The sequence below is a fragment of the Phodopus roborovskii genome, unplaced genomic scaffold, assembly GCF_943737965.1.
Source record: "Phodopus roborovskii unplaced genomic scaffold, PHOROB, whole genome shotgun sequence".
In the NCBI taxonomy this organism is placed as follows: Eukaryota; Metazoa; Chordata; class Mammalia; order Rodentia; family Cricetidae; genus Phodopus; species Phodopus roborovskii.
In genome coordinates, this window is record NW_026126563.1 from 14,187,926 (window position 1) to 14,213,704 (window position 25,779).

Sequence of the window (25,779 nt, forward strand, 5' to 3'; positions counted from 1 at the left end):
CGAAGGGTGCTAGCATCAGTGGTCTCATGATTGAGAAGACAGACAGGTGAAGCTGACAAGTGGGAGCATCACTCAGGAGTAAAGCTTCCCTCCTTGGATCACTTCAACCTCCAACTCACAAGAACAGGAGGGAAACCATCACTGCATCAAGATGGGCACCAGCTTTCCAAAGCACCGCCAGTCAAGTCAATACTGCACACAAAGTGAGACGCTACCCCAGGCCCCAGAAGCTGGGGTGGGGCCGGCCATCTCCCACTAGGGGGACAGATATCTGTTCATTCACGAGATGCAAAGAGAAGAATATGGGTGGGTGTCAGCAGCACTGTCAAAGCAGGGCCAGCGCACGTACGGGCAGCGCAAACACGGGCAGCGCACGCACGGCCAGCGCACGCACGGGCCAGCGGACGCACGGGCCTGCGCACGCACGGGCCAGCGCACGCACGGCCAGCGCACGCACGGCCAGCGCCTTCAGTGCGTTTACCTGTTTGCTGTTCTTCTTCTCTTCCGTGTTCTTCTTATCGTTTTTTTTGTAAGCATCGAAAGTGGCCGGATCAACACTGTACAGGCACTCCGTCCACTTCCCGTAGAGAGCACAGAGTTTCTTTTTGCTATCAAGAGAAACTGTTGTTCACTCACCAAGTAAGCCCACCCATGGTGTGCCGTAATTAATGTTACTGTACTTTTATAAGTCCATCCTTTAAACGAATAGGTATTTTCCTTTGGAAGACTTTTCTGCTATTTGCCATTTAATCAGGCAGCATACTGTAACACAAATATCTAAATAATCATTCTCACTCCATGTGGAAAGTAGGAACCTTACCTTTTATCTTGTATGTAGCCTTCAACTTTGTGTAATTCCTTGCCAAAAAGACCACATGGCTTAAAATTCAACACACACTTGTCCCCAGTCCTACAAAGGAAAGGCTAAGTTCGCATGACCACGCAATGCCAAGGAAGCAGTTGAGGACAGTAAGTGGGATGGCCTTCTTGGTCACAACACTGCTGACTCTCCTCACCCACCCCTGTCCTGCATCAGCACCGCTGACTGACTCTCCACACCCACCCCTGTCCTCCATCAGCACCGCTGACTGATTCTCCTCATCCACCCCTGTCCTGCATCAGCACCGCTGACTGACTGACTCCATACCCACCCCTGTCCTACATCAGCCCTGCTGACTGATTCTCCTCACCCACCCCTGTCCTGCATCAGCACCGCTGACTGACTCTCCACACCCACCCCTGTCCTCCATCAGCACCGCTGACTGATTCTCCTCATCCACCCCTGTCCTGCATCAGCACCGCTGACTGATTCTCCTCACCCACCCCTGTCCTCCATCAGCACCGCTGACTGACTCTCCACACCCACCCCTGTCCTCCATCAGCACCGCTGACTGACTCTCCACACCCACCCCTGTCCTCCATCAGCACCGCTGACTGACTGACTCTCCTCACCCACCCCTGTCCTGCATCAGCACTGCCTGTACAAGGAAAAGCTCAGGAGCATTCACAGAGAATCATGACCAAATCTGAAACTAATTTTCAAAATAACTCCACACTCCTCCTACCTCACCCACCCTACCCTGAATCAGTGACACAAGGTAACAGGATGGACAGCGTGGGGAAGCTGGCACCAGCCCTGGGGGAAGCCGAGGCTCTGTCCAGTCTGTGCATATGGAGATGTCAGTGGACATGATTATAAATGGAAGGGCTTTGTGCCTGGTCCTTGTGTCCCATCAGGGAATAAAGTCTTTGGAGGAGAAGGAAGGATGGAAGGAAGGGATGGTTCAGGCAGACCTGAGTGCAGCTTACTTGTGGTTTATGATTTCCACATTGCCGTACTGTTCAATCCAGAGTTTGCCCACGATGATGTTGTGCACACAACAGGTGGGGTTTGTCCATGTGTATGCTTCATTGTGTCTAAAAAACAACCCCAAACCCAGAGAAGGAGCTGAGAAGAACCATTTAGTCTAAAAATATGAAGTTGCTTCAGGTGTCATTCAGGACAACAAACCAGGCTGGGGAGCTGGCTCAGTTGCTAACTCGGCCTGCTTCACAAGCACAAGGACCAAGTTCAAATCCCAGCATGCATCTGTAACCATAGCAACAGAAGCAGGCACATGAGCGGATGCCAGGAGCTTACCGATTCCAGCCAGTGAGACACTGTCTCAAAAAAAATCTGGTAGACAGCAATAGAAGACACCCGACAGTGACCTTTGGCCTCCTCACACACACACTCAAACATGTAGGCCCACATGCACACACATGAATGCACACGCACACACATCCCACACTGATATTGGTTCACAGTAAAACAGGTATTATCTGCTCATTCTTGTTGTTTTAAAAATAAACTATACACACTTGAATATCCCTAATTTAAGAGTTCAAACTTGCAAACTGACACAAAAATGAAAAACCCTTTGATTCCAGAGCATTTTGGATCTGGGACTTTCAGATGATATGTTCATCCAACTGTAAGATCTACACACATTCCAAAATCCAAAGCCCCTAAATATGGAATACTCATCTCCCAAGACACTATGAAGAGGGATATTCAACCTGTATACCATTGAAAAGTCTGATGAAACATGGACAGAATGAAAAAAGCCCATTTGCTAATTTCTGGAGAAGGTCTGTTCCAGTTTACCCCAAACCAACTAACCAAACCTCAAAACTCTTAATGGTACACATCTTTTGCTTTTGAAAAAAAAAATGTTTGGTTATTTGTAATTATAACTATTTCAGGGGGGCTTTATACTTTCTAGACAATAACCCTTGGCTAGGTATATCATTTCCAATAGTTGATAGCTTATCTTTTATACCCTGCATAGAGATCTTTAAATTCAATCCAGTTTTTAAACTTGCCTTTTGTGCATTGGGCTTTTCACACTGTGTTTATGTGAGTTCTCTACCTAATACAAACTCTTAACATTTCCTGTTTTCTCCCCAAAGCTTTATATTTTGATTTTCTTAGTCTGTGACTTACACTGACCATGACTTTGTGTAGCCCATTTCCGGACTCTCTGCCACCGTTAACAATACCGAGGTATCTCATGTCAACTGTCAATCTTGGTCTCAGCTCAGGGTCTCTTAGTTTTCCCCTCCTTTTCAGAACTGCCAGTAGTTTTAGTCGTTCTATTTCATGTAGCTCCTTTATGCCTACAGAATGCCCCCCCCCCACACGCTTAGGGAGACTGTTCATAAGCATGTGCTGGACATGAAAAGGCCAAAGACTGGATCCCAGAACGCACATAGTACCAGATGAGAGCAGCCTTCTGCTTACCCTAGCATGCAGGAGGAGGAGACGATGCCCTGGGCGAGCCAGCTGGCTAGATGAGCTCAGTGAGCTCTCGGTTCAGATGGGGGACCCTGCCTTGATACTGATTGATGTCAGCCCCTGGCCTCCACACACACACATGCACACACGTGAACACTAATACACACACATCCTCCTCCTCCAGAGACTTTGATCTGGTTTTACGGAGACCACTTGCAGGCCCCAGGGGAGAATCTATGGCACTACTGCACCGAGGCTCCAGGTGGCTGGTTTCAGCCTCTCGCCGCCTCCACCGTTTCGTTTCCATGCTGCTCCCGAGCAGGTCCTGGCCTCTCTATTTCCCTTGTCACGTTTTCAATACCAAAATGTACAAAAATGCCTCCCTGTCTTTGCTAGAATAGCCACCCGTTCATCTGATGACATTTCAGTACCTGGGTCACCTTGAGGGTAAAGGCTGTCGCCTGACCTTTCACTGTGAGCTGTTGATTTTTTTTCCCCAGTTTCTTACTAAAGCCAAATACTGTAAATTATAGTCCAGATTCTAGAGAATACTGACTTTTGTTTTGATTGGAGGCACTTAACATAATGTCAGGCCATAAGCCCCACGCTTCCTGCTGTGATGAGCACTCAACGTCCTTGCCATGCTCCCCCACCTGCCATGCTGGATCTCTTCCTGGGTTCACCGGGGGCTCAGATCTCCATGCCTTTGCTGTTCCATCTGGGGCGAAGGCTATGGGGACTGGTTTAGGAGAGGAATGCTCCATACCCGTTTCCTTCAGGGCATCACCCTTAAACTGAAGTTTGGACTCTCTGGGCCTGCCTCTGGGACAGTGACAATCGTTCTTCCCCCATTGTCCAGTTCCTGTGGCTGCTGAGTGTGTTCTCAGTTGAAGCCACTGTGGCGGCGGCAGCAGCAGCCATTACAGGCCAACACCAGGGACCTGGGCATTCGATTCAGGAGAAGGCCAGGAGGTAAACCAAACCCCTATAGGGCTCTCTGGGATCTAAGGAGAGACGAGAGGGCCTCTGGGAACCCCTTCTGTTTACCTCTAAAGTCATTTTGAAATTTGCTGCTCAGACTCTTAGCACGGAAGAAAATATAAAACCAGGAATCTTACTGCCAAGCTGGCTTGAGGGTTTGGCTTTTCTCCCAAGTCTGTTGTCCTTACTGCTCACAGTCTCAGGGTGTTGCTTTGTGGCTCCTGCCCAGGGTTTCTAGTCCAAGTCAGCAGGGTGGAGAGGGTGGAGTACACGCGGGCTTACTTAGAAATGCCTTGGCTTTTAAAGTTAATCCTGCATGAGAGCCCCCAAACAACCTAATGTCCAACACATCACACAACTGTCACTCAAAAATGTTCAGGGTGAATTAATGTAGAAGGGTCCTTTAAGCAAACCATGGGCACCACGGTGTCCAGACAGCTAGTTTTATAAGCTGCCATGGAGTTAATCCTATCTAAGTTACAGTTGGCCAAGTCTGGTTGACAGTGGCTACTGCCATGTTTTATGAGTTTCACTCAGGCAGAAGTGAACATTCAAACAGCGTTTCTCTCCTGTTCCAGTTGGAACAGCGTGGTCTGTTTGCGCATGTGCAGAGACAGAAGCAGGCACACTCCAGCAAGAACGGCTCCTGTACTTACTCTAAAAGCTCCAAGGTGATGGTCCCTTTAGGTTCTGCTTCTACACTCTTCCCCCAGAACTTCAGTTTGGGGTAAATTGAGCCATGGAAGATGAAATCGTTGTTTAGCCCTTCTGCGTGGAATGCGCTGATCGGCGGGTGATGGCTGACTTGTTCTGAGATGAGTCTAAATCCAAGGTCATCTCTTAAGATTCAAAGAAAAATGCATCGTGCAATTAACTGTCATTGAATGTATTAAAATATTTAGGGAAAATGTCAATGGGGCAAAACAATTTTATTATTACAGTACAACCTAACACGAGAAGCAACACAAACATAAGCTAAGCTACTTTGTCCAGGGCTGCTGGAGCTGGCTGCCTGGACATATTAAAACACAGAACATTCATAAGACCCCGGGTGATGTAAATGAACAGTATGGCTGTGGATGGAATGTGAAAAGTCCCCTACGAGCTTGTGGTTTTGAAACCCTGGTTCCCAGCTGGTGGCACTGTTTCAGAAGGCTGTGGGACCTCTAGGAGATGGAGCCTAATGAAGAGAATCACCAAAGGCTGCTTGGAAGGTCTGATAGCATGGATTCACCATGTCTGCTCCCTGCTTCCTGACTGCAGACGCAATGGGACCAGCTTCCACACATTCGTGCAGCAACGCCCTCCCTGCCACGCTTGCAACTGCAAGCAACTGCAAGGCAAAGCAAGCTCCTCCTCTTTCAGATGCTCTTGTGTTTGATTACAGCAATGAGAACAATGACTATTACTGTGTTACAGCTCTCAAGGGCACAGAGCCAAGGAATACCACAAAGTCACACTGCACAGCAAACCTCACACAGAGATTTACTGAGGACACAGGAGGGTGGCTGCCTCTGCTTGGGAGAGAAACAGCAAAGAATGGAGAAGGAGGCAGGCTTTACCCAGGGCTTGCTTTCCGGGGTGGCTTGGGATTGGTGGCATTTTGTAGTCTGATTCTGGGGAAAGATCAGGGATTGGTGGGATTCTGTAGCTTGGTCTTGGTGCAAACTCAGGGACTGTGAGATTCTGTGGCTTGATTTTATGCTTTTTTTTTTTCCTCTGTAGGATGAAGCTTGGCTGCCTGCACCTCCAGGGACTAGAAATAGCAGCTGGCAGGTGGCAGAGTAATCTGTCTGGGAGGCAGGGCCTGGCCACTACCTCAAGGGGTTACAACTACATTTAGCTATCAGATTTAAAACATTGTTCCTTTTATATGAGAAATGTGGCATTTCTATTAACAATATCTACACAATAAATATTATCAAAACAAGTAGTAGGAAAAGGAGGGCGACAAAGAAAAGATAAAGCCAGGCAGTGGTGGCTCATGCCTTTAGTCCCAGCACCTGGGAGGCAGAGGCAGGCAGATGATCTCTGTGAGTTTGAGGCCAGCCTGGTCTACAGAGCAAGTTCCAGGGAATATAGAGAAACAACTGTCTTGAAAAACAAAAAACAAACAAACAAACAAAAACCCCCAAAAATAAAAAAAAAGAAAAGATAAAGCCAAATGAATTCCCCTAAGTCACATATAAACAACAAACAAGCTAGTGCAGAAACCTATATAGAGTTACCACTGATAATGTAATGTACATATTAATATGACCATGGATATATATTGGAACACACACACACACACACACACACACACACACACACACACACACACACACACACGGGAAGAAGGAATGTCTCATGAATGTAACCCTGGCTGGCCTGAACTATGTAGACTACACTGCCTCTGCCTCCTGAATTGTAAGGATGACACATGCCACCATTCCTAGTGTGCTGGTTGGTTTTTGTCAACTTGACATAAACCCAGGCATATCTGAAAAAGGGGAATCTTAACTGAGAAACGCCTCTGTAACACTGGCCTATAGGCACGTCTGCAGTACAGTTTCTTCTGAAATGATTGACGTGGGAGCCCCTCACTGTGGGCAGGGCTGCGCCCTAGGTGAGTGGTCCTGGATAGTATAGGAAAACAGGATGAACGCACAAACCAGTACACTGTGCTTCTCCATGGTCTGTGTCAGTCCTTGCCTCTACATTCCTGTTTTGGGTTTCTGCCCCGATGTGCTAGCTAGTTTTATATCAACCTGTCACAAGCTAAAGTAATCTGAGGGGAGGGAACCTCAGTTAAGAAAATGCCTGTACACTGGGCTGTAGACAAGTTTGTAGGTCATTTTCTTAATTAGTGATGGACCTGGGAGGGTCCAGCCCATTGTGGGTGGTGCCACCCCTGGGCTGTGATCTCATGCTGAGCAAGCCAGTAAGCAGTATTGCTCTGCAGGAGCTCCTGCCTCTGGGTTCCTGCCCTGAGTGAGTTCCTGCCCTCGCTGCTTTTGATGATGAACTATGAGTGAAATAAACTCTTTCCTCCAAGAGTTGGTCTTGGTCACGGTGTTTCATCACAGCAATAGAAACCCTAAAACCCTGATCATATCATGTGATCTACCTAAAAAAGGATAGTTAACTCCAGAAGATCAGGAACACTAAAACCTTGCTCTTGCTTTTTTATGTTGGTATATTGAATGTCTATTTTCATACACACAGACGTCAAAATAATTAGTATGCTCCAGTCAAAAATAATTATTTAGGGAAACTCAAAATACCCATCTTCCTTCATCCAAAAAAAAAAAAAAAAAAAAAAAAAAAACTATGTGAGTCACATACAGTCAACAAGCCATTTAGAATGGAGCGAAAGACCTCACCGAACTAATTCGTAAGTTTCTCCCAGAAGAGGGTTGAAGGGCTTCCCAGTTCGCTCCCACTGTGAAGCAACAGCAGACACAGCAAATGCAGCTACACACTGGAAGAGAGCAGGGCATTGCACAAGAATTAACAGCCAGTTCGCTACCGTCTCTCAGGAGCCATCCATGCACAGACGTCAGTGGCTGACAAAATTACTGAGCCGCTTAATGAGTCTGGCTTTCTAAAGCTACTGGAGAAGCTTGTCCCTGGCCAACAGAAGTCCCTGGATACCTTCCTATAGAGCTCTTCTCAGGCCCACATGGCTTTTAATATGAAAAAGTTTCTAAAAACTTTAAATCCAGGTGTCCCTCAGCGTTACAGAGGGACTGGTCCTAACACCTATCCCTCTAGATGGCGTAGTCTGTGGATGCTCAAGCCTCATAAAATGGCACAGTGCATGCTTTCAACTCCACATCCCATGTAGAGATCACATATTCTCTAGGTGTTTATAGTATCTAATGCAATGTAAAATTGTTATTTCTTTCACAGAATGATAGCGAAGACAAAGTGTACGTATTCAGTTAAAGGTGTACTTTTATTCTTCACACTATGGATCTGAGGGGGGCTCAATCTGTGACTGTGTAACCTATGGACACAGAGCACCAACTACACACATAGAATCCAGAAAAAGAGATGTGAAACCAAACAGCTTCACTGGTATAAAAGCCAATTTTGTTGACTAGTCTTATGTCAACCTGACACAAGCTAGAGTCATTTGAGAAAAGAGAACCTCAATTGAGAAAATATCCCCCTCCGACTGGCCTACGGGTAAGCCTGTGATGCATTTTTTTTTTTTTTTTTGATTGGTGATTGATGGGGGAGGACTCAGCCCATTGTGGGTGATACCACCCACCCCAAGGCTGTGACTTTAGGTCCTACAAGAAAGCCAAGAGGAATAAGCCAGTAAGCAGCACCCTCCATGGCCTCTGCATCAGCTCCTGCCTCCAGATTCCTGCCCTGACTTCCTTAATGGAGGACTGTGATGTGGAAGTGTACGCTGAAATAAACCCTTTCCTCTCCAAGATTTTTACGGACTTGGTGTTTCATTACAGCAACAGAAACCCTAGCTAAGATACCAAAGAAGTTACAAACCGTTTATATGAATGAAAGAACAGAAAGACACCGCTTTGTCTGGAAGAACATTGCATCTATTACACTTGGCCTGTGACTTGCCAGCCAAGTACACCGTGCATCTTTTATTTTGAAAATTAACAAGGTCAAGTTCTTGTGAGTGCTTTTCAACAGGCATGTTAGAGCATACATCCAACGTAAATGTGTTTGTAACTGTATTCGTCTTTTTCAGAAGATCCTCAATAAAGTTAGAAATGAGAAAAGTCGATCTCCGCATCATCACGCGCTACCCTCTAAACTGAAGACTTGGAAAGGGCTTCCAAGAGCCAAGTGTGGCCCCCCTTCTGTGGCTCTTGAAATTCCCATTAGTCTTCATGACAGCAACAATCCCCAGAGGATGAGGGGGATGGGGGGGTTTATATGCAAAAGACTCAGGCTCTGAGAATGCCCTATCCCATCTAGACTTCAGAGCAGCAGGCATGCCTGTGAGCATCTATGTCTGTAGGCATGTGCTTGTGGGTGGGTGGGGAAGGAGGTGACTTACATGTCTTCCATGGTCCCTGCCACATACCTGCATCCTTTCCACAGGGTCAGAAAATGAACTGGCTTTGTGGATGAGGTAAGTGTGCTCCATGTACTCAGTCAGCCGCTGCAGGAAGCTCAAAGGCTCGTTAAATATGACTGGCATTGTGATCTTAGACAGTTCCTATCAGGAAGAAACCAAAACCATATCAAAGTTAAGCACTGAAAATTTATCTACTGCTGCTTAATGTAGTGTGTTCCTGAAAAAGACACAACAGAAAAGCCCAACTCAAGAAATGTAATTAAGGGCTGCAGAGATGGCTCAGCGCTTAAGAGCACTGCCTGCTCTTCCAAAGGTCCTGAGTTCAATTCCCAGCAACCACACGGTGGCTCACAACCATCTGTATGAGATCTGGCACCCTCTTCTGGTCTGCAGGTAGAACACTATATACATGATAAATAAATAAATCTTAAAAAATAGAAAATTAAAACTGGCTTGGCTTCATAAATCTATCTTTACAAGTATCTGATATTACGGAATATCTAGCAGCACAAGAAAATACAGACCAAGCATTCTTCTGGATTCACAGAGTGCCCAATATAATGGTGAGATGAGCTGATAGCAGCAGTAATTCTACCTCAGATCAACACTAGAAGTAGATAAAGATGATGGGGACACAAACACCATCTTCACCTTGATGTTGAAAAGCTAACAGGGCGACAGAAGTCAGTGACTGGCACCTACGGTTACTGCATAAGCAAACAAAACTGGCAAGCAAGCCTCTAATGTCTCCACTTTAACCAATCAAGTCTCCCTCTCTGATAAGGACAACCTTCTGTCAATTTTCTCTCTGGCCCTTTTCATGGAATCCTGACCAGCTGGGGCCTGGGGCTGAGTCATGAATCACTTTCAGCTCAAATAAACCCATGATGACCTCAATACATAAGACAACTAAGTTTATCTTAAAAAAAAAAAAAGAGCAATTTATTAGATCTACTTATGTGGAGATGTGTGTGCACATGTGCTGTGCTACAGGGCACACGAGGAGGCAGAAGGCAGGTCTCTCCCTACTGTGTGGGTCCTGGGGTAACGCAGTACCACTCTTCACAGGAGGCACCCTGACCCGGTGAGACACTGAGCCCCGCTCACAGTGAGACACTGAGCCCCGCTCACAGTGAGACACTGAGCCCCGCTCTCACAGTGAGACACTGAGCCCCGCTCACAGTGAGACACTGAGCCCCGCTCACAGTGAGACACAGCCCTGCTCACAGTGAGACACTGAGCCCTGCTCACAGTGAGACACTGAGCCCCGCTCACAGTGAGACACAGCCCCGCTCAAAGTGAGACACTGAGCCCCGCTCACAGTGAGACACTGAGCCCCGCTCACAGTGAGACACTGAGCCCCGCTCACAGTGAGACACAGCCCCGCTCACAGTGAGACACTGAGCCCCACTCTCACACAGTGAGACACTGAGCCCCGCTCACAGTGAGACACTGAGCCCTGCTCACAGTGAGACACTGAGCCCTGCTCACAGTGAGACACTGAGCCCTGCTCACAGTGAGACACTGAGCCCTGCTCACAGTGAGACACTGAGCCCCGCTCACAGTGAGACACTGAGCCGGCTCTCATTTGTCTTGCACCAGAGGGTTGAGGTCCAGTCATATACACCACTTTCATGGGCATTTCTACGGGAAATTAAGGCCATTTTGGGCTGACATTGGGCTTTTTTGAGCATATCACCCCACATACGTGTGGGTTGACTTCAGAGGGCTGTCTCTGTCTCATAAAATGGTTTCACGTGCCCTCTGCCCACTCACACACTGGAAAAGGCCCTCTGACAGGGAAGTGCCGTCTATGGGCTCTGTGTACCATGTACTGCCACCCAGTATCATCACAGGTAACTTTTAAGAGTTATTAAGTAACAAACTTCTTTTGGTATTCTAGAATGTTTCCTTTGGAAATCTGGCCAAAACATCTGGCCAGGTGGACAGTCCTAAGTGTCATCCAGGATGAATGTCACCAGATTCAACTCTGGCTGTTCCTTACTGGCCTGCACAATTAAAATTACAGGCGGCCTTTATAAAACTGCCACCAACTGCATTTAAAAGCAGCCAGGAAATGTAGGCCAGGCAAACAGCAGTTCAATATATTAAACAGAATGTTCCTGCTGCCACACAGAGAAAGAAAAGAAGGTTCAGCAAGGCATAGCTAAGATTTCATTAAACCCAGAGTCAGTACTGGGATAAATCAGACAGTGGAACTAACAAGGCTTATTTTAATTAAGATGTGCCAGCCTCTTCTCCTACTTGAAAATGTACTTTACTATTTAAAAAGGTATAGTACATTGTATTCTTGGTATAAAAATAAAAATATAGGGCTGGTGCAATGGTTCGGTGGGTAAGAGCACTCCCTATCCAAATTTAAGGACATGAGTTCAAATCCCCATCACTCAGGTAAAAAGCAGACGTGGCCAGGCACATGCCTGTAAGCTCAGTGCTGTTCAGGCCACAGATAAGAAGGCAGAGGGACTTGCTGGATGCCAGTTCAGCTCCAGGTTCAGTGAAAAGCCTTGTTCTAAGGGAATTGGTCAGAAAATAGAACAGAACATTAAAATCCTTCTGTGGCAAGTATACACACACACACACACTCTCTCTCTCTCTCTCACACACACACACCCCTGAATGTGACTCTCCCCGCCCCCAGTCATAGAGATAAGGCTCCAGCACACTTCAGGATGGGGGTGTGTATATACAGGCACAGTCTATGCAGAGGAGTCTATGCTTTTGAAATCTGGCATCAGCTCTATGTATTTAGTTTTGTTCTTCGAGAAAGGGTTTCTCTGTGTAGCTCTGGCTGTCCTGGCATTCACTCTGAAGACCAGGGTGACCTTGAACTCACAGAGATCTGCCTGTCTCTGCCTCTCAAGGGCTTGGATTACAGGCATGCACCACCACTGGCCGGTCAGCTCTATGTATTGCTCCTATATTTTATTTATTTTTTTGGGGAGTGTGGGAAGTACTACATACATGTTAAGACCACTAAATCAAATCATTTGCTAACTTTTTTTTTTTTTTGGCCAAGTTCAACTTTGTGCCACTTTCTTCAATGATAATGCTAACAGCATCAAGTGTAAAGCACAGTGCTTACAAAACACTCAGACCGGTCCTGGACATACATATTACTGAATTAAAAACACTAAATATGCACATTCCATCAAGATAATTATTTATCTTCCATAACACAGGCACATTTAACTTTAAGTAGACTTCTCCTGGAGGGTCCTGGTCACAGTTCTGCTCAGGTGAAATGTTAACAAATACTGTGGAGCAAAATGTCCTCTGAAGGTGTGTGTACCCATGCTCCACTCATGCATCCGCGGCACTAAAAGAAGTGCAGGGCTTCCCCTTTACTCAGTCACATTCACTCTCATTCAACAAGACCATACTGAGTACCATGCATCAAAGCCATCAATGTTGTCACCCGCAACCCTGCTCTCTTCACCAAACTTCCCTAACAGATGTCCAGGCCCGGTCAGGTCTGTCATCCTTAGGCATCCTGATACTCACCCAGTTCCTGTTCCTTCAGACACTAGGGGTATGACAGTCCAATGCTCACAATTTAGCATTAGATCACGTTAGAGTACACTGTCCTGTCTTATGACCTTACCCATGCTGAGCAATATACTTTATGATGAAAGGGACTGTGTGTGTGTGTGTGTGTGTGCGCGCGCGCGCGCGTGCGTGTGTGAGTACGTGCGTGTGTGTTTCTTACCTATATACATCACACGTATCCTTGGTTCCCAGAGCCCAGAAGAGGACATTGAATTCTCTGGAACTGGAGCTATGGGTGGCTGTAAAGGACCATATGGGCTGGCAACTGAACCTGGGTCTTCTGGAAGCAAGTCCAGCCCAAGGACAGCATCTTACACCCTGGATGCCACCCTCAGGGAGGACACACTGCAAGTGCCTGAGCCCTGCTGCACTTTGACACCCCCATTCTCCTTGCTCAAGCTTACTACTTCATGTCCCCTGCCACCGTCACCAGACTACTCAGCGTCTTGGAGACAGGTGTCTGCTGAATGGCACACGATAGTTAACAGGCAATGCGGAGCTGGGGGGCACTGCACTAGAAAGAGAAGGAACAAGCACGCTCTGAAAAGACAGACAAGTGAGAAACAGGGACGCGTTAGCAATGAAGGACTCTGATCTCAAATCGCTGCTGACTGTGATTCTCTCTACTAGGAAGACGACACGAAAATCAGCAGGTGCCCGGCTGCAAAGAGGAATGGGTATACAGGAGCGGAGCACAGGGCATCAACTCAGAGTCACAACACAAACGTCAGACAACCAGGGACAAACCCCGTGTGAGCTACCAGATGGAAAATCAAGGTATGTCCATCAATGGTACCAAATGCGCTATTCTAGTGATGACACCAACCAGAGTACACTCTGCAGACAGGCCAACAGAGGGGCGTTGACAGCTCTTAGAACTTCAACAATTTTTATTCAGACCTTAACTATTCTAAAATTAAAAAGAGTTTTTAATAAATAAAGTTTGATTGACCACAACTGAGGAAATTATTTTTCTGGTTTTCTTTGATAGAAAACACAGCTAAAATAAGAGTACGCTGTTCCCAATAGAATAGGCATTATAGAAAATATCAGATAGGTGATTAATAACATTTGTTATTATTTTAGACTTATTTATACTTCAAAGTTGTCGTGATTGTTCTTGTCGTTCAAAAAATAAACAAACAAACAAAAAACAAAACCATTCAAGCCTGAAAAAACAAGTCATAAAACAACATTAAAAAAAACCAAACTATGATTTGTGGTGGCACATGTCATTTAATCTCAGCATTCATGAAGCAGAGACAAGTGGATCTCTGTGAGTTCAAGGCCAGCCTGGTCCAAAACAACTCCCCCCGAACCATAATTTATTTTTGTTATTACATATATATTTACACAGATACGAACAGTAATACTAGAACACCAAGAAGATAACAATTGTTATCTTCAGTTGGTAATATAAGAATCTCATATCTTCTTTTGTCCATATGAAAATCATGTAAATTTATTTGAATTCTTACACTGAAAATATATTTCTCACATAAAATTATGTATTGAAATAAATATGCAAAAATCAATATACAATCAAACAATTATTCTATATTTGAATATAAAGTGAAAATAAATATTAATAAAAGCACAGTATATAAGATCAGATATAAAATTATGAAACAAACCTAAGGAATATAATTGCTAATGGTATTTTTAAACATGCCTTTTTCTTATGTGTGCATGACTTGTTTTGCCTACATGTATGTCCAGAGGACACTGGGCCCTCTGGAACTGGAGATAAGAATGGTTTGGAGAGCACTAGGAACCAAACTCAGGTCCTCTGCAGGAGCAGCCAGGGGTCCTAACTGCAGAGCCACCTCTCCAGTCCCAAGAATACTTTTTCTCCACTCAAGCTTTCCCTGCTGTAGCAGGCCAAACTAATTAGTTAATTAAATTGATGGAATGTTAGCACACATTACATTCTTTGTGTTTTGTGTATAACCTTTGACACAACCTTGTTTCCAATAAAGTTTGCAGAAGAAATAACTACACATGTTCCTGCTAAACTTCAGAAGCTGGTTTTACCGCTAGCTTAGAGCTCACATTCCTGAAGTGAGTACAAGTTGCTCTTCTCAGCAGGAAAACAAAGAGATGCGATAAACAGAGGCCTTGAATTTGAAACAGAACAAGGGGTAGGTGTGCACGGGAGGGGCTGGAGGAAAGGGAAGGGGGAAAACTACATAATCGTATTTTAATTCCAAGAATAAATATACACCTAACAAGTCCAAAGGAGAGAGGACAGAAACCGGTGTGCCTTACAACCCTCACTGGCGTTTGCCAGGGACACCATGGAGAAGGGGGAGCGGTGACTGAGGTGGCCGATGGGAGAGCGCAGCAAGTGCATGGCGGAAGACCACTCCTACTCAAAGCAAAGCGCTCTACGGGGAGAAGACCAGGGGTGCCAAGGGCAGGGCAACTGGTAGCTAGTTAGTGTTCCATGGCTTTGCAAGAGGAGTTCTGAGGGGCGGCAGTGGAGAGAGCATAGCACTGCATCTGTACTTAAGGCCACTTAAAGAAGGTCAAGGTGGTGCCTGGGAGATGACTCAGGAGTTAAGCGTTTGTTGCTTAATCCTGAGGACTGCAGTTCAGACCCCAGCACCCTGTAACAGGAGAGTGTGACAAACACACATGTGTTCATACACACACAAACATAAACAAAACCTCACAAATGAATACGTGTGCGTGCACGTGCGCGCTCACACACACACACACACACACACACACACACACAGATAAAAAAACAAGCAGAGTCCCACAAATGCACAAGTGTGCACACACATACAGATAAACAAAAAACTAAATCTTTGGGAGAAACATGGAAAGAGATGGTTAAGGTGAGCTGGAGAGAGCTCGGCACAGTAATGCCTGCTCTGCAACCAGAAGGATTGCAGGTTGGGTCTCAGTATACAGGCATCGAGCTGGTGTCCTAGAAAACGCCTGTAACCCCAGCTCCACAGGCACGAAGACTGGAGGATCTCTGGGGCTGGCTGGCTCCCAGTCTAGCCAAGAAAACCCAGGCTCTGGCTTCAGGATCTGAGGTTCTTCCTCCAGGATTAAGAGCTCCATGTTAAGACAAGAACTAGACGCTCTCGCTGGACTCTGTGCATGTTCACAAGTGACATCCCATGCACATGTACACATGCAGAGAAAGGTAAATATAAGGTGTTAGACATTATATGGATTTCCTGTGACAGAAAAATTAGTTCCAAACAACAACAAAAAGAAATCCTCCATCTAGATCATAGGCCTAAACTTTTTCTTATGTGGCCATGAACAAGGCCATCAAAAAATGGGTTTAAAAAATTACATGAACTAATTCATATAAAACACTCACAACTGGATCAGACATACTAAGTGAGTCATAATGCTTAAAATTATTAGCACCGTCACTACTGTGTTCACATAGGCCCTCAGACACCACCCCCCCCCCCAGTGACTCATGCAGGATGGCAGGTGCCAGGTGCCTGGAGAGCAGCACTGTTCATGGTTAGAAACTTAAAAAGCCTGACCTTGGGGGAAGGGCTCCCAAGTCGGCTGGGGGGGGAGGGGTCCACACAGCAAGGGTTCAGGGTGATCCACTCCTAACACAGCAGGGCTGTGTGACCCCTGGACAGAAAGCTATAGGACTGGCTAGTCATCTCTTCCTGCTTGTGAATAACAAATTTATCTTAAAAAAGAATTTAAAAGATGTATTAAACAATGAAGAATAGCTTTACCTGTAAAATACAACCCTAGATACCCCGTCCCCAGCTGAAAAGATACTGGAGAGCAGGAATCTTTCACTGAAGAACAGATGTCCTTGGGTAGGGGCGTGCAGAGGGCCTTCCCCAGGGCCTTGACTTGCTATTTATTACTAGGAATCCTGGCTGGGTGACATCCACTCTAAATAATTGTGCTTGCTCGTGTGTCTCTACTGGGAAAGCAAAAGCCGCTGGAGGAACAGGGTGTCCACTAGCCATGGGCTGCTCCACACTTGCCGGCAACAACTCTTCTTGCTCCACAAGTGGAGTGTGAATCGCCACTAGGTTAACGGGCAGCTTGCATTCCAGTAGCTAAAAGCTCCCTAAATTCTTAAAGGTCTTTGGGAAAAGTTGTAATACAGAGTAATTTAAACACATCTTTACTATAGGAACTCAGAATATAAATGCTCAAGGAAATGGAAAGCTAACCACCACGGCCAGATAGATTAAGGAGGAGCTGGATATGGTGGCACACACCTTTACTCCCAGCACTTGGGAGGCAGAGGCAGGGGGATCTCTGGGAGTTGCAGGGAAGCCTGGTCCAGTGAGACTGTATCTCAAAAAACCAAACACACACACACACACACACACACACACAGAGAGAGACAGAGAGAGAGAGAGAACACGTAGTCCAGATGGCCATGAAAGCAACCTTGACCTGTCAAGAGCACACAGCAAGCTATTTTAAAACATGCTAACTGGCTGCTTTATTTCCCCCATTGTCTGTAATTAATTAAAAATAATCTTACAGTTATTTTGGTACTTACAGTGCCCTAATTAGATGATGATGATGATGTTGATGATAATAAACCAGTGACATAATTAGCATTTCCCCTTTGTCCCTCCTAATCCTGGTAATTGAAATATACTGTTGCTGCTTTTTAATCCAGCAAACCTGGTGGTGGCATCCCCTAGGAAAAGCAAATTAGCATGTGTATGTGTCCCAGTAATAGGAAAACACATATTCCAAAGTTCAAGGTTCAGGAAGAAACACTAGCTTTTATCACTGAGCTGCAATCAGCTGGAAAAATTAAATATTTATTCCACGCAACTCTATCTTGTGACCTGGATAAAACAAAGTTTAAATTTAACCATGCAAATTAAAAGCGAGCAATGATGCAATTGAAGAAACGCCTAACTGTAACTGCTCATCAGTGGAAAAAGTGTAAGGAGAGACAGAGAAGTAAGGCCATCTCCTTCCAGCACTGTGCAAACCGCCCACAAGCAAGGCCAAGTTGGAGCTTGGCTGAAATGAGACATATTTTCTAAACACAAAGTTTACTATATTAATATTTAAATGTGCACATAGCTAAGACGTGGGTCACCAAGAGAAAACGCGTGTTGTGGTGAGTCTGTCTACACTGACGCTCAGGCAGCCAATCATGAGCCATGGTGGCCCAAGCACTTCATGGCGTTCTGGGGTTCTTCACAAACAGTCAAGGGCTGGCAGCAGTTTGGACCGTTCCTTAGGAGGAAGAGGTAAAGAAGTTGGCCTTGGGTCCTTCTTCCATACTGCCTTTGCTTCCCAAAGCCACGAAGACGGTGGCAATGACACATTCCTTACACTTAAGGCCTTGGAGTGTCAACAGCCATGTTCTCATCTAGTGCCAGTCGGTCCTGCCAGGAAGTTGTTCACGTGTCGAGTGAACATTAAGTGAGACATCCTTACCGTCTGAAAACATGATCGGCAGCACCCTGAGCACCCTGCTAGAACGCTGCAAGGCACTCTGGAAACAGACTGCTGTCCTGGTGGCAGCTCTGGCTGCCTGCCTAACCTCGATCCTCACAGACATGAGTGGCACATGGAAGATATGCAGCCAGACACAGAGACACCAACTGCACGGGGCACCGCAATACTATCAACATGAAAACGGAGGGAAAGAACATACAAGGAAAGCTGGCGGGAAAAGAACGAAAGTTAAGCAGTTGCTGCCTGCTATGAGCTGGCTGGGCAAGTGTTAGAGGGAGGGAAGCCCTGGCGGGAAGGCGAAGCTGACAGCTCTCTCACGGTATTTGTGGTATTTGTTCAGAGAGTTCGCTCCCTTTGCATTCTCTCCTCAGCTCTGGTAGGCCTGGGGGAGCACCAGTGCTAGGTTCCCCTGCTGTGCACATCACTTAAAAAGTAGAATACAAGAAGATACACACTCCCTCCACCCTGAATTCCTGTGGATACCCGCCCCTTCCTGAATGAACTACTGTAAACATTTTCTTGTCTGTAAGTGTGACCGTCCTGAGCTTCAAAATTCAAGAAGCATCCATCCATGCCATCCTGTCACCACTGCTCCAGCCCCTTCTGCATGCTCATCTACTGCACTGGGGCCTCCCCGTCCGCTGCAGAACTGCACTGCCGGCGTCTGGCCAGCTCTTGTTGGAGATACACTGATTTTAGGTCATGATACCCTGAAGGCGGTGGTGATGTCAAATTGTGCTTTTACTACTTTGTGCTTCTGCTCTCCAGTCAGTACTAGTAACAGCAGACAGGGCAAGGATCCCAGCTTTTCGTAGCTCTCCACCGAGTGAGACAAACGTGTAGTTGTGCGGGAAGAAGTTAGTTAGGGCTCTTTGTTGAAGGCTCGGTCACTGGCAAGGGAACAGGTCGATGGAGGGTGTCCTTTGAAGGGTGTCTTGTCCCCAGACCCTTCCCATCTCTGTTTACTGGCAGCCCTGAGTGAGCAGCCTCCTCTGCTACTCCCTTCTACCACAAGGACATTCTGCCTCAACACATGGGTCCAGCCGACCTTTCACTAAAGCTGACAATGAATCATTTCCCCCTCACGTTTCTATCAGGGAACTTGCCACAGTGGTAGAAAAGTCACTAACACATTTCAGGGCCCGGGATAACACTAAAGCATTTCATCCAAAAATACTATCTTGGCAAAAGTATTCTTGGACGGGGGAAGTTTTATTAATCCCATCTAAAGGACTGGGTACCACTGAGTCAAAGAACTGTGTGAGTGCAGATGTGTGAGCCCCAGGAAAGCCCCTCATACCGGTTCCCCCAAGCCACAAGGCCTGGGGCTGTCACAAAAGGTAGCAAAACCCTCTGTAGGTTTTCCAGAGTTCTGTTTTGAAAAACAATAAGTTCTATTTGATTTGTCAGCTTATACATCATAACAACTTATGTTTGATAATTCACTCTAATTTTTGGCATGTAGCTGAGAAGGACAAAGAACTGAATGACAATCCTAGATATTAAAAATCCCACAAACTCCTACTCCCATCTGTCTATTAATGTGCAAGAAGTTTCCCAATCTTGTTGTCTATTAAAGTAGCATAACTGTCCTAAAAAACTCACTCTCAGTTTTGCAGCTGGAGATGGCCATACACCATCATTATGATTGCTGTAGTTGTATGATCACTCCCGAGAGAACCAAGCTGAGAACACAGGGACCTTCCTTACTGAAACTAGACCCCACCAACCCTAGCAGACAAGTGCCTGCCTGAGACAGGGTCACTATATAGCCCTGGCTGACTTGGAGCTCGCTATTTAGACCAGGCTGAACTTCTACTTGCAGAGGTCTGTCTATCTCTGCCTCCTGTGAGTTTAAGAGTCATGTTTTTAATGACACCACATCCCAGTGTCAGGGTTCAGCTGTGAGGCCGACGCCAGGGACATTCACACACAGTCAGTGTGACCCAGTGCTCAGGGACAGTGTAAATAGGTCAGACAGGACTGAGGCTCACATTTCCTCTGCTATTATTAAAACTTCTAAGTCAGGCATAGTAGTGAGTGTTTGTAATCCCAGTACTTGGGAGGCAGAGGCAGTAAGATTCAGAGTTCAAAGTCAGCCTGTGTTGCATACCAAGTTCCTATGAAGTCAACCAATCAAACCAAAATCTTATTACCAAATTAAGAGCCCACACAACACTCAGGGAAGAAATAATAACAGCTGAAGGCATTCAAGTGGGTGATGGAGGAAGTCCTTCTGTATATATGTTTCTCTTATTGGCTGATGAATGAAACACTGGTTGGCCAACAGCCAGACAGGAAGATAGGTGGAGTGAGGAGACGAGAAGAATGCTGGGAAAAGTAGGCAGGGAGAGCCCGCCAAAGACAGTCACCATGTGGAGACTGGGAGGAAAGGACACACCAGGAAGACCATGTGGAAATACATAGATTAATAGAAATGGATTACCAATTAAGACAGAGCTAGCCAATAAGAAGGCCTAATCATTGGCCACCAATTTTATAATTAATATAAGTCTTTCTGTGCTTATTTGGGGTTAAGTAGCAGCGAGACCTAGCAGGACAAAGAAAAGCTAAAGCAACCCATGGGTATTCAAACTCTGATACTAACTGTAACAAAGCCATGGATATGAAGTAAAGGCTTTTTAAAAAATTATTTAAGGGTATCAAGACATATGAATACTACTACTTTCTAAGTCTTGACTTGTTTTTTGGGGGGCAGGGTGAGACAGATATTTATTAGAGTGAGTTATACAAGAGACAATTTTCACTATGGTAATACCATTTGCATTACTCTGCCGGGATATCGGGTGACGCCCAGCACTTACACATTGTGACTCCTCTGCTGCCCAGGAGAGGCAATCCCTCCAAGGTCAGCACCTAAAGGACAGTACAGATGCTGGTGACGTCCCTTAAACTCACATTAAGAAATCTATGTCAGTAGGGTCACCTCCAAAGATTTATTTCCTTGCAGCTGTCTGTCCATGTTTTCATCAACCAGATCTACAGACAGGTTTTAAAACACTTCATGGAGCTCTCACAAGCCGCACAGCTGTCTGTATTTGCTTTGTTTTATTTATGACTCATCGGAGTGTTTGTTTACACACATTCCTCTGTACCTAAAAATAAAAGCATAGCCCTGTTCTAGAAAGAACAATGACATGCTTGATCTGGACTTAGGGAGGTAAGTTCTAGTATAGACAGGGACTTGCTAAAGACAGTCATATTGTTGGTCACATCTGCAAACATTTAACACACAATGACACCATCATGGCACCTGCCATCTGCTGAGACAGGAGACAGTCTTAGACAAGAGGTAAACAAAAAGCTACATTTTCCACAGTGTTTAGGAAGACCAACTACATATGATGTGCCACACAAACTCCTTTCCCTCAAAATCCCAAGACAGATGTGACATCTGTGAGACTTTACGTGACTGCCCAGGTAGCCTGCTGTTCCTGTCTTGGCTGCACCTTTTGGAAGTTGCTTGCCTGCACTTCCTGCCTACCCCAGAATTGTTATCCTCCTTCTCAGGTCTTTGATGAGGTTCAAGATTAGACTGTCACAATTATTTAGACTAAAAGGGGAATTGTAGTGAGATATCCATCAGCCTGCACCTGTTGCATTGACCATGCCCATTAGGGCATGGGAACAGGTGCAGGTGTGACCTTGGGGGGAGGCTAGGTCTGGGGTCCTGGACCTCAGCACACTCTCTTACTTCCTGGTCGGAGACAGAGAGCATCCGGAGCCATCCTTGGAACTGGAACCTGGGGCGGTTATCTGTTTCTGGCACAAGTGATTTCTCCTCGAATAAACATCCATCAGCCTATCATTTCCTAGATTCTTATTTACCACATTTTAGTATATTTCAAACCATCAGTTTTGGTTTAGCAACAAATTATGAAATCCATTTAATGAGTTGAAATCAGCACTGCCTTAATATAAAAAAGATGACTGTGTTAATGATAACTATTCTCTTGTGAAATTGGCTTTGCTTTTAGGAGCACATATACACTTACAGCTACATGTTAGGTGACAAAGATAAATACGTCTATTGAAGGTCTGAAAGAATACTTATTTCACAAAACAAATTTTTGTCTTGAATTCTCAGTTAAAAAGACAGTATTAAAGTCAGTAGCAAGTGACTTGTATTAGCCTGCAACTTAGTGGATGTATAAGCATCATCTTATTTAGGTACATATTTGCCATATATGTTTGCTGTCTGTACTCCTAATGTGACTGAAGATTTGAAGCCCACATTCTGACTCTCAGCTAGTATTGTTGCTGTTGCAAGGACTATCTGCTATACATGGAGCATATGCGAATCTAGCAGGTATCTAGACATTTTATATAAACTACTTATCTTTGCACACATCTCTAAAGGATAGGCTGCCGCCCAGATCTGACTCAGGAGGCAGCAGTGCACAGGGAGGCATAGCACCTTGCCCATATCACAGTAAGGAGCGGCAGGGCTGAGATGAAGTCCAGCTTCCAAAACCTCAGCTGGATCATTCAACGTGAGGTCAGACACTGGTTTAACCTGGATGTTTCTGGGATGAGCTCCTTGGAAGTGGCACTGAGGACGTCTCCGTTGACAGTACCCAATCTCAGAGCAGAGGGACACTGGAGCGCTCAGAGGAGGGCAGAGCGCTGAACACACTAAGTGCATCATCTGTTCCCGCTGAATCCTTGTGACCTTGAGACCTATGTTACTCAATTATCAACATTCCCATTGGTCAAGATCACACTAGGAAGAGATTTCCAGGCCAGCATTAGGTGGCAGAACTGACCAGAAAGAGGAAATGCTGCTTCTGCCCGCCCTCTCCCCCAAGCCCTGACAATGCAGCAGAGACAAAACCCAACCACAGCACACCCCAGAGCCAGAGCACAGTGGCGGGCTCTCTTGGAGAGAACCTCTAAGGTGACTGCACATAGGGAAATACGAATTTGGTGTACTGCAAAAAAAAAAAAAAAAAAAAAAAAAAAAAAAAAATAAAAAAAAAAAAAAAAAATGCACATCTGTATTTTCCTATAGGAGTCACATTAAAGTCACTTTAAAGAGTACAAAAAGAGACCCAGATTCTTCCAGAAAATCTTAATGGAAGGCTGGATTTCTTACTCTTCTGGGTATTTTGACAGGTGTTAGACCACACTCCCACATTATTTTTTTTCAAGATCCCCTTCCTAATATATGAAATCAAACAGGCAGCTGCTCAACATAGTGATGAATCAGAAGCTGACTTACCATCCCAATGCATTTTCTGAGGATGCTCCAGATGCTAAAGTCGTTTCTGGAGAACATAGGCGAAGGCAGGCTTGTTCTGAAAAAAAAAAAAAAAAAAAAAAAAAAAAGGTTCATTTTAATGCCAGTGAGACTGGAAAGCAAAACATGTCGTCACTGACCTGCACATACAGAGAATTACAAAAATGGTCATTGTCACAGACGGACAAAGTAGGATCACAGGCATTCACGGCTGTTTTGACCCCTGGTAAGCTGTGAACAGATAAATGGACCCCTGTTTTCAACTGCAGTGAATGTCATTCCCTCATCTTTCCTGGTCCTCAGGACCAGGCTAGATCACCGCACCTCTAAAGGTCTACATATCCTTTGTGTGCTATCTTATCTCTATCTGCCTGTCAAATGCCACCAGCCATACTGTGATCTAACACACCACCACACTAGCTAACTGCTGGACACAATGCCACGCTAGAGCTCTTTAGAAACTTAGTGGGAAAATGCAAACAAATGAACAAATTGGCCAAGGCACTGACATGAAATTGAGACACCCCCTATCTATTGGAGGACTCCTTACAAAGCAAACTTCGACAGTGGAGCATTCTCAAGGCCTCTACAGAGCTCTGCAAGCAGCAAGATGGACAGTGCTGCCCATAGCAGGGGTCCCCCAGCTTGGATTTCTGGCAGGCCTGGTAGGCAGAGGTCCAAACCCACCCAGCCCTAGGGTAGGGGAAGACAAGCGTCTGCCTACAGCAGGTGGTACCTCAGTTCACCAAGATGACAAGGGCATCAGCTTCCCAGCTGCCTTCTAAGAGACAATAGTAATAATGATAATAATGTATTGTGACCCGTGCTTACCATCCTGCACTGAGACGGTGAGAAAAGAATAATAATAGAGAGGCAATTTGTCTCCAAAAACAAAGGGGCTGGAGAGGAGCACAAAAGTAAAGAGAACTGGCTGCTCTTCCAGAGGACCTGTGTTCATTCCCAGCACCCACAGGTGGCTCACAACCATCCACGACTCCAGTTCTGAGGGGCCTGACATCCTCCTCTGGCCTCTGCAGACACCAGGCATGCATGGGGTGCACTAACATGCATCCAGGCAAACACCGATGTGTAGAAAATAAACCTAAAAAGAAAACCACAACTACCAACAAAAACCAAAATACCCAATGGAACTGTAACCTTCTAAAGATCAATTTGAATCTAATGGGATTTTCAGTTGTAAACGAAATGTTACTTCAAAACCTTCATGGTGAAATTCTTCCAGCTCTTTCTTGTCAGGAACACATGCTGTTCATTTGGCATAGTCATCCGATCAGTCAATACGCTGGAGCAGCGGCCACAGCCAGTATTTAAGCCACACACCCCCCCATTCTCTAAGTACCAATCTCTGTGACATGGACAACACCCAGGGGCACCAATCCCTAGCACTGTCTACCACACAATTCTTAATACAGTGTTAGCCATGTACATAAGCAATGCCTTGTCAATTGTAACCCTGAGGTATGCTTCATACAGATGGAGGAGGACTGGGATTACTCCCAACAAGTGTTTATATTAAATATACAGGTATTTCTGACAGAAGACAAGAGCAGAGGCAAGAAAGACAACAAATGCCATGGCGATATGTGTTTGTGACAGGTTTGCTATGTAGCCAAGGCTGGCTTTAAACTCTACATGCAGGACCCTGGCTGGCCTTGAACTCTCAATGTTTCTGCCTCTGCCTCTGTAGTTACAAGTGTGTGCCACCACATGGCTCTCAGAGGCATTTTCAGAACAGGATAAAGGACCTCAAGCTAGGCAATAAGCCTTTAGAAATCACCAGTCTTGCCACTAAAAGTCCCACTTGGAATATCATCTACTTTTCCTTTTGTGGCATTTTACAAAAATGCAATAATTACTCACTTATGAGGAATCCAAATCATTAGCCATGATATCTATTCCAAACAAAACTAGAAAGCAGAGGGGGAGGAATTCTGAATGGTAAACACTTATTACGCAGACCTACATGGGTCATGTAGAGCCAGGGCCAAACCTTATTCAGCCCACACTGTGCTATGAACTGGTCAGAAACTGGCCGACAGGAATATATGCTACACAGAAGTCTTGGTTGAACAATGACCTCAGAGTTGTTGACCACGATCTAGGGCTGCGAGAGCTGCCAGGAAGACAGGTGCAATGGCAGACTGCGCAAGGAGGCATCCAGCCAGAACAGCCCCAAGAGCCACTCAAACC

The 25,779-nt window shown here is 45.6% G+C and overlaps 1 protein-coding gene across 2 annotated transcripts in view; it reads right to left on the reverse strand.

Moving 5' to 3' along the window:
* Osbpl1a (oxysterol binding protein like 1A) overlaps window positions 1-25,779 on the reverse strand; it is a 168,162-nt gene that overhangs the window by 7,016 nt on the left and 135,367 nt on the right. For both annotated transcript variants that reach the window (XM_051202119.1, XM_051202120.1), the window contains 7 exons: window positions 23,551-23,626; window positions 9,306-9,440; window positions 7,624-7,721; window positions 4,915-5,097; window positions 1,810-1,917; window positions 821-910; window positions 482-608 (listed from right to left, as the gene is read on the reverse strand). In XM_051202119.1, the coding sequence (XP_051058076.1) occupies window positions 482-608; window positions 821-910; window positions 1,810-1,917; window positions 4,915-5,097; window positions 7,624-7,721; window positions 9,306-9,440; window positions 23,551-23,626 (817 nt within the window). The remainder of the gene's footprint in view (window positions 1-481; window positions 609-820; window positions 911-1,809; window positions 1,918-4,914; window positions 5,098-7,623; window positions 7,722-9,305; window positions 9,441-23,550; window positions 23,627-25,779) is intronic.